Consider the following 10,154-nt stretch of genomic DNA (forward strand, 5'->3'; position numbering starts at 1 on the left):
ATGTAATATTGGATAGCTTAAATTATGTTGTGCATGGTGGAAGAAGAAGAGATTTAATAAAATACTTGATAAGATATATCCATAAAAAAATTTTTTTTTCTTTTTGACTGACATTTAAAAACCAAAAAAAAAAAAACTGTGTAACACCGTATAATTAAACCCTGATAGTAATTATAAGGGCCCTAGTGATAATTTTTTTTAGAAGATCTTGTTCAATGTTTATAGGAGGAAATAATCATATCTGTCTCTTTTTTTTTGTTTCTTAAATACTAATCAAGTCTTTTATTTTTTTTATTTTAATAAACTAATTAAATAAGTTTGTTAAAGAATGTAATAACATGTATGTACAAAAAAAATTTTTTTTTCTTGTTCTTATTCTTTATATTATGTAATACCTATCATAATAATAAGATGGATATAATAAACTCAGATTTTTCTTATAAATTAGGCCATAAAAGTTTTGGTTTTATTCGTTGATAAAAATCCGGGGAAAGTCGGGGGAGCAAATTATCTATAATCATTTATCGGCCTGAAGAAAACAAATCCCCTACACCACAATGTTAATTATACAGGCATCTTATTGGTAAATTCTCTTTCTTTATCTGACAAACGAATACCACAATAACAGCTATTATTTTTTTCTATTCGCTCTTTTAAATGAGTTTTTTTTTTATCAATTCAATTATCAGTCTATTATTATTGGAAAAGAATACAAATAAATGAATTCTTATTTTTTTTTCAGTTAATTATTTGAGTGAATAAGAAATACATCAAACTTAATTTATTTTTTTTGTAAGATATTATTAACAAGAGTGTAACGTGATATATACTTTGATTACTTAAAATAGCATAGTGAAGAAGATATGCCCATGTTACTAAAAATAAATGACTGTTTTGTTTCAGAATATTATAGAAGAAAAAAAAACGATTTATTTATTTTTTTTTTTACTACCCCACAAATAGATGTACATATTCTCATGAATGCTAACGTAGTTTAGTATAATATATTCTGGTTGTACTACATAGAGATAACAATAACTAAAAAAGAAAAAGAAAAAGATCCTCGTGTAACAACCATGAGGATAATACAGTATAAAAACTCAGTGATATCCTTTTTTGGCTTAATCTTTATTTTATTTTTTTTTCATCTATCTTTCCGTTAATGATCTCCTTTATATATATAAATAGTGTTGCAAGATATACACAACTAAAAAAAGAAAAAAAATAGGATAGACGAGTACTTTATTGTACACAAAATCAAGCTGATTATAACAACAACGATATACCCAATTATTGCCTAAACAGATATTATGAAGATGGAACTAAGAGTAAACTTCCATATATAGAGAGTTTGACTTATTTACTATCTCAGGTGATATAGAAGGTTATAGCGTTTCGCATTTGAAAAATACAAAAATTAGGTTGCTTAAAATATATATATATGTATATATATATGTCGCATACATAATTGTTAAAAATTAACAGGTGATAGTGTGCAAATCCATCCAAAAGATAACTGGACAGCTTGATTGCCAGTATCTGTATTCTTTATTATTATTATTGGGATGAAGTAATACCTTCTTTCAATATAGACTCTCTTTTTAACAATAGGCCCTACTTGTTCTATTGGGCTGAGTTCTGAAAAGTAGGGTGGCAAGCGCAAGAAAATACACTTGTGCAACTATTCTCTTTGATTGTCATAGAATTGTTTTGCCTGTACGTATTATCTATAAGTCAAATAACGTCCCTTTCATTTCGGATGATATTCATATCATGATTGAGTTGCTTGCGATATATATATAGATATATGCTGCTTTTTTTGTCACAAGCAAGCCCTTCTCTTCTTATTTTCTTTAAAAATGTGATGGACTTTCTCAAGTTGATCTTGATGAGATTTGGTTTTTTTTTTAAAAACAGAAATTGCTCCGAGGATGGAGATTGAATATACTCTCGTTGATATATTACTTTGAATTTAGCAGCCTCCTCCTCCCCTCCCCCTCCCTTTTTTTTTTAATTATGATTCATGAATAAAAGCACTGTGGCTCGTACAGTCGAGTCCTAACCTTTTCACCAGTGTCATCCATCCTACCATTTGAATGAAACAGCTTGTCCTTCAGTAGCCTCGTCTATTCAAATTTGTATTTTGTAGCTCAGGTTCCCACCTGGCAAAAAAAAAAAAAAAAAAAAAACTAGGGGTATTTTTTTTTTCTTTCTGTGGTTATTAGTTTTCAAAAAATAAAGGATGGAAGAAATAAAGTGTATGAAATTATAATTGGAAATGAGAGAACGGGAAGGTAGACGAACGTTGATGAAAGAGAGCTTCCTGTTCTGCGGTGAGAATAAGAGAGCACGCATAAAAAAAAAAAAGAATACAGATACTGGCAACCAAGCTGTCCAGTTATCTTTTGGATGGGTTTGTACACTATCACCCCGTTAAACATGTTGATGACTGTCCTAATTTTAAACAATTATGTATGCGGCATATATGTATGTATTTATATATATATTACCACCTTAATTGCCTTTTTTCCGATCCAATCCAATTGAAGAACGCTGTTCGAAAATGAAGGACGAGGTATGTTAAAGACCTCTTGGAAAGAATGAAAATCCTTGCTGACAGGATTGAAGAAGCCAGCCAAAACAGTTGCACCCAGAATACTGTTGCAGTTGAATTCCTCATTCACAAAACCATTTCCCTTTCCCTCCCTCACCTTCCACCAACTATTTAAACCTGAAAAGAATAGAACCGTCATGATTCCATTATACACATAATACATGTATATACATAAAAATATATATTTTTTTATTGACCTTATAGACATTTTATTAAGCAGCAGAAAATTTTACTGCTTGACAAAAAAAAAACTTTATTCAGTATGAAGATCTTTTATTGGGCTTTGATAAAAAAAAAGGTTTATTGGCAACCTAATTTTTTGTATTTTTCAAATGCGAAACCCTGTATTATTCCTTTTATAACTTTTACAAATCTATATTACCATCTTCCTTCTCCTTCTCCCCCTTTTATATTACGGATCTATCCGATTTTATTCCGATTTTACTCAACAAAAAAAAATTATATGAAAGTATTCATTTCAAGTTTTATTAGAAAGAAAAAAAAAAAGAAACAATAGAAACATATTCAATTTTTAGTAAGAAGCATTAGATAATAACGATAATAAGAAAAAATTAAAATAAAGAGGAAAGATATATACAGAATGGTATGATGATGAAAAATTAGATCCAAATCCAAATATTTTTTTTTTCAAGAAATAACAGCAGAGGGTGAAGTTGAATAGATATTATACATGGGATTAGTATGCGAGTTATAAAAACAATACTTGTTAATAAAGTCAGAATAGCTCATTTGGAATCCTTCAGTACCCATAGTAGGAGACGAGTTCATAGTAGTAGTAGTAGGAGTAGAAGAAGAAGAGATAATGGGAATAGGTTCAGTTACAGACGAATAAGAAAGATGATTTGACTTTATCAAGGGATAAGCTGTAGTAGCAGTAGTCATTTCAGGCTTTTTAGGTGTAACAGGAGTAGAAACAGTAGAGAAAAAGACAGGAGGGGTATAATTAAAGAGATCTGTATCTTCAGGAGTTCCAGGTGGAGAAGGTGGAGGAGAAAAGGGTTTACGTGCTGCAGATAATGAAGCAGTAAAATCATATCTTTTACCCAAAACCTTTATATTATCTTTTTGAATTGATTTTTCTTTTTCTTCTCTTTCTTTTCTATCTTCTTCTTCTTCTTCTTCTTTGATATCAGTTGTAGTATCTTGATGTTCATGATTAGGACTAATGATAATTTCATAATTCAAACCATTGTTGTTATCCCAAAATTCTTGATTATCTACAGTATACCTTAAAGCAAGATACAGGGTTTGGCAGGTATTTTTGGCTTCAAAGGGAATAGAAAAATCAAATCTATCCCAAGTATTAGATGTGCTTGGAATAGATTCACGGAAGACACCCGTTGTTTCTTCATACGAACGCCACAAGTCAAAGGTATAACGAATAGAGACCAGCTTATGAAAGGATAGATTAAATGCTCTACAACGACCTTGAATCACATGTTTATTTTCAGCCATTTGTTCACAACTTCCATCAGCCAATTGCACTGATTCCATACGAATCTTGGTATCTGAATTGTAAAAAAGACTGTTTCTTGAAGGCCAATTAGGTTGCAATAGTTTATAGTCATCTACTGTAGTGTTCATCAAGGGTGGGTCCTCCTTGACTGCATCTGGTGATTGTGTTTTATAGAAATAACGAACTTGTTCAAGTTGTTCATCATGAAAACGCACAGATTTCTTGGGTTTTGTGTTATAGTTATACTTTTGTTGTACAACAACGGGATCATTGATTTGAATTGTAGAGCGTTTTAATACAATTCTCTTTCTATTATAGGATGCATTATTCGTATTGTTATGCAAATGGCTTATGTAATAATGTGAAGATAATGCAGAGGTCATATTATTATATATATACAATTTATCTAAAATAACAATAATAATAAAAAGAAGAAGAAGGAAAAAAAAAAAAAGAAAAAGAAAAAAGAAATAGAAGGAATGATAACTAAAAAAGAAAAGAGGTAAGGAGATGAAAAAAAAAAAAAAAAAAGAAACTTTATATGTATTTATAAATTTCAAAAAAAATAAAATAAAAAGGAAATTTTAACTTGGAGAATGATGGGCTATTTATAAGATAAAATATTACAGAAAAACTACAAGATAAAGTTTACATTTCGTTTCACGAGTTTAAACTCCTAAACGATCTTTTTTTTTTTTTATCTACTGTCTGGACCGCTATCATCATTATTATTAATCGTTATCTCTTTATATAAAGTGTTACAAAACCAGAGGTTGTGTAGAAATTCCTTTTCTCCTTATCTATCATTTGCAATAGATAAAGTCTTTAGTACAATAGGAGTAGTTATTGAATCTTTTATTAATATCAAAAACGAGAAAAATCATTTATTAGAACATATATATATACAAATATGTCTATATCTGTGTATGTCTCTTTCTCTTTTTATATATATATAAATACATGTACTATTTATTCGAATTTTAAAATGGCGTCAAATACTTGAATGGTCCGAGTGTCGTTTGATAAGCATCTCCAGTTTCGAAACATATATTCACCTGTACAAAAAGTAACAAGTGTAATTCCCTTTTTTATTTTTTTTCTATCTATTTTAACAAAAAAAAAAAAAAAAAATCAGATTGTTGTTAAAAGTAATAATTCATCATTGCTGCGGAGAATGGAGGATTCTTCTTTGTTATCTTGATGAGCACTTTAGTTATTATACATAATTAACCCCTTTTTTTGTATTCCTTCTTTGGTCTCACCAATATTTTCCCGCCTTTTTCAAAATGCAATCTAAACGTTATTCTGTTAAACATTATAATAAAGACTATTGCATCATGCGAATCAATCTTAATATTTGTTTGTTATCAGCCTCAAGAAATAAAAAAAAGAAAAGAAAAAAAAAAAGAGGTAAAAGTAGTTCTTATTTCATTCTTATTATTTCCTTCTAATTATTTATAGTTACATTATATATTTTTTTGGGGGGAAAAGAATAATAAATAATAATAACAATAATGAAAGAGAATGAATGAGTTTCAAATGCAGGGCTTTTTGTGTGTGTGTGTGTGCGTGTGTGTGTATCCCAAAATCAATGCAAATGATAGTATGAAGAGATCAACGTAAAGATACGATTATATATTTAAGCATAAAACGCTACCGAATAGAGAAGAAAAGAAAAAAAAAAACTTTAAAATTAATATTTGAAACTAGCGTAAAGTAATTAAGATAATTCATGATAGAAACCTTTTTTTTTTCCATTCTATTTTAATGCAGTTTAGAACTTTGTTAATCCCAAAAAATAAAAAATAAATAAATAAAGGGGAAGGAGTCTAAACAGATGAAACGCTAACAAAAAAAAAGAATGATTCTAGTGTCTATATTTGTTTATTTTAATAGGAGAAAATAAACATATAAAAATGTATAAAAAGTGGAGAAATGTAATACCTACTTTAAATAGTAACTATGTATTATATAAACAACATAGTTAATAATTTTACCATCTTTTTTTTTTTTTTTTTTTCCTTTTATTTTTGTTCCTGACAGTCCCGAAGATAATATATCATACTTACTTCAAATAGAAGTATTATTTTTTTCCTTTTAATTTTCTATTCTATTATGGTTGAGTCGCCGATAAAGTTATAGTTTGTATAGCAATATTCTTACGACTTTTCCTTTGAAGAAACATGATACAATAAATTGTTTCGTATATTTTATGCAACAAATCAATTTACTTTTAATAATTAAAAAACAAATGAGTTTTTTTTTGTATTGTTGCTGTTATTATTATAAGCTGTAAAATACGATTCTTTATGATTATATTTCTTTATTTCAAAGATAAAAGAATGTGATTTATTTATTTATAAGTTGAAATATCATTGATTTTTTTTTTTATTTTATTCATAATATACACTTCTTTTACTCCGACTTAAATTTACTTGTTGAATACATATTATCCACCAAATATGTACATTTCTAGATGATAGGGAATATCTGGTACGATTAGTCTGTCTGTCACTCTTTCTTTTCCCCTTTTTATCATTTCTTTTACATGTATATATTTATTTATATATCAAAAATAGGCTACTTATTTGTACTTATCATAGCCACTCTTTCTCCCCAACAAAGAAGGATAGTGACTAAAAAAAAAAATAATTTTTTTCTTCATTATTAGTGTGTTTCCAATTAATCTAATCCTCAGGTAAAATAACAAAATAACCAGCATCCCATTGTTTTTTGTTTTTTTTTAAGAAAAAAAAAACTTGTTGTCTGGAAATAGATTCAAATTTATTCTGGAATTTACTATGATAATAAAGCAATTGTAATATTCTAGGAATAGTAAATAAATAAATAAACACACATATATTTTATATTTATTTATGCATGTAAGGATATTATATTGTCATAACCACGTTCTAAATAGCATGTTGAAGAGGATAAAACAAGTGATTATGTAAATATGAATGGATTCTATTTTTAAAAAAAAAATATGAGTGGTTATAAATTAGGTGGACCCTGCATAGCTTTTTCTATTATTTGGGGGGAGGGAGGAAGATTATGTATTTTACAAGAATTTAATCCAAGAAAAGGGAAAAAAAAAATTATTTTAATGCATCTTTTTCTTTTTTTAATTGCAAATCAATTGATTATTACCAACAAAGGATTTATTTCCCAAGTTTATAGGGGATGGGAGAAAGGCGGGAAATAATAGAATTTATTTTAGTAGTCATCATCATCTTTATTTCCTTCCTACTCGTTAGTATAAAGGAGTAGCTTGTTTCAATAACATAATACTTGCAACAACCTGCCAATCTATATCTGTTTTTTTTTCTCTCTTTCTTTTTCTCACAAATATTGAAAGGAAAAAAAATAAATGATGAACATGAACTATCATAGTTTTTTTTTTTTTTTTTTTTTTTTTTTTTTTTTTTTCCTTTTTTTTTTAGGGTTGATTGTCTCTTTTACTATGATGGATTCTTTGTATTGTTAACAAATAAAATAAGAATGCGATATTTATTATTATTATTATTCGTTATTATAACAGATGAAAATAAACATGAACGTACGTACGTATGTATGTATGTATGAATACATGTGTATGTATATGTGTGCGTGTATGTATGTGGTTTATTACATAAATAAATTTTCTACCATTATATATATTTGTATATATATGTCTTTATATGTATATATACACATATATATGATTATATATAAATATATGCAACAAGTATTTTGATTTAATTCAAGTCTGACATATCCAATTATGGTAATTCATCTCTTTCTTTTACAATTGGACATAATTGTTTGATATGTTTACTATCTGTGTGTGTGTGTGTGTGTGTGTGTTTTTTTTTGGTTATTATAATAAAGTATGTATGTATGTATGTATGTATGTATAACATACCTGTTGTAGCATGATTAGTAATCCATCCACGCTTTCTTCTTGATTTCTTTCTCAGTGAGTGTGGATTATTTTCTTCTTGTTGATAAGGAGAAGATAAAATTAATGGTAAAATACGTCTACGTGCATTAATAAACCAGTTACTAATTTGATTTAAAGTAAGATTGGTCTTTAATCGTAATCCACGTTTTTCTTCTTCAGTTGGATATGGATGTCTACTATGTTCTATTAACCACTGTTTTAAAATAGCTGTCACATTTTTGGGTAAGTTGCCTCTTCTCTTTCGACCATGATGACTTGTTGTTACAACAGTAGTAGTAGTAGTAGTAGCAGCAGCAGCAGTAGTAGTAGTAGCAGCAGCACCAGCATTAGTAGTGGTAGCTTTTGTTTTTAATTTTTTATTTTTATGAGCATCTTGAATCATTCTATCATCATTGTCTTTATCCTCTTCTGATTGACGTTTTTGATTCCATTTAGTAGTAGTAGTAGTGGCAGATGAACAAGATGATGAGTAATAAGGGGAAGGACTATTATTATAAATGGTCGAAGGTGGTGGTGTTTCAGGTGGTGACAGATTTTTTTGATGATGATGATTATAAATAATACTGTTCCAAAATTGTACATTCGTTTTAAGCATAGCATCCACTTTTTGTTTTTTTAATTCAATCACCTGACTATCACTGCAAATATCAGCTGTTGAATCATTAAAGAGAATGATAGGACTAAATATACGTATCTATTAAAATAATAAAGAATGATATGTTAATATATCTATTTTATCATCTAAATATATAATTTTTGTTAAATTATTATGTACTGTATTCTTCATAAGAAAGAAGCTTTTTTATTCCAGTAAAAGATAATTAAATAAAAGAAAAAGAATAGAAAAAGAGAAAGAAAAAGAAAAAGAAAAGAAAAAAAAAGAGACAGAGACAGAGGGAAAGAGAAAGAAAAGAAAGTGATGTAAATAAAATAAATGTAAAGCTATTTATATATGTGTCTATATTTTAGTAAGGGACGTGCATATATACATAAAAGATATCATTTGTTATAGTTTTGATCGGCAAAGGAAAAAAAAGTTGTTGTTGTTGTATTATCAATTAAGAACAAAACTTGAATGCTTTTCTATCTTAAAAACACACATTTTTATTTATTTATTTTATTTTATTTTATTTTTTGGCTGATTTTATAATGTATATAACAGATATTACCTGTCAAGAACGTGTAAAAAAAAAAAAAAAAAAAAAAAAAAAAAAAAAAAAAAAGAGAATATATATAAATATATACAAATATACATGTATATATTTCTGTCTGTCTATCTATCTATCTATTTTTGACATTTCCTTTTTATTTCTTTCAAGTAAAAGTGTTATTACATTCCTCTATATTCTAGTACATTGTTTGTTATCTGCATCTACCTTACAAATAAAGTTCGAAATTGAATAATAGAATTATCATCCTTATTACTTTAACCTGTTAGACAGTTTAATCGTTATTATTAAACAAAAAAAAAAGACTCTAAGGAGTAAAGAGGAGAAAATAAAGGGGGTTAAAAGAAACAAATAATAATTGATATACAAGCAAGATATAACTCTTTGACAGCCCAATTTTTATCCTTTATTTGTTTTGTTTTGTTTTGTTTTGTTTGAAATGTTCTAATTTCATTCCTTCAACTAATTGAATATAAACAGACAAAATGACCTTTTCTTTCAAACTACTTTTTTTTTCCTTTCTTTCTTTCTTTCTCTCCTTTTTAATTCTATTTTGACATGTCTCCTTTTTGATTATTAGAATAATTTTGACGTAGTTAATAATCAAATTGTCAAACTTTAAATTTTTATTATTATTATTATTATTATTATTATTATTATTATTATTTACTTTATTCTTGTTTGAAAATATGTCACACATTTTACATTACGTAATCCTTATTTTATTTTTATTTATTTATCAAAAGATGGTTGTTGTTGTCGTTGCTGTTGCTGCTTTAATTATGATTTAAGGTACCAGTAACAGGTGAGCTATTTTTGTTTCAGCCAATGATCTTCAACTATAAAATAACAACAGCCATCATTCATAGACCGACTGACAATGTCATTTTTATTTATTTATATATTTAGCCCTGTCTATTATTTCATATGTCCTGTTATTTTTTTTTGTTG

At 27.4% G+C, this 10,154-nt stretch overlaps 2 protein-coding genes across 2 annotated transcripts; both read right to left on the bottom strand.

Moving 5' to 3' along the window:
- Positions 1-3,112: 3,112 nt before the first annotated feature.
- BX663DRAFT_520755 (putative phosphatase regulatory subunit-domain-containing protein) lies at positions 3,113-4,557 on the bottom strand. The gene has a single exon (XM_051529147.1). It carries the CDS (start codon positions 4,472-4,474, stop codon positions 3,263-3,265), a length of 1,212 nt encoding a protein of 403 aa, XP_051379607.1. The 5' UTR covers positions 4,475-4,557; the 3' UTR covers positions 3,113-3,262.
- Positions 4,558-7,654: 3,097 nt separating this feature from the next.
- Positions 7,655-9,903, bottom strand: BX663DRAFT_545534 (uncharacterized protein; the record flags this gene model as incomplete). Its single annotated transcript, XM_051530932.1, has 4 exons — positions 7,655-7,911; positions 7,996-8,728; positions 9,460-9,465; positions 9,874-9,903. The coding sequence occupies 4 exons, from the start codon at positions 9,901-9,903 to the stop codon at positions 7,853-7,855; spliced, it is 828 nt and encodes a 275-aa protein (XP_051379608.1). The 3' UTR covers positions 7,655-7,852.
- Positions 9,904-10,154: the final 251 nt, after the last annotated feature.

Source organism: Cokeromyces recurvatus, assembly GCF_025118155.1.
Source record: "Cokeromyces recurvatus strain NRRL 2243 chromosome Unknown BX663scaffold_29, whole genome shotgun sequence".
Lineage (NCBI taxonomy): Eukaryota > Fungi > Mucoromycota > Mucoromycetes > Mucorales > Mucoraceae > Cokeromyces > Cokeromyces recurvatus.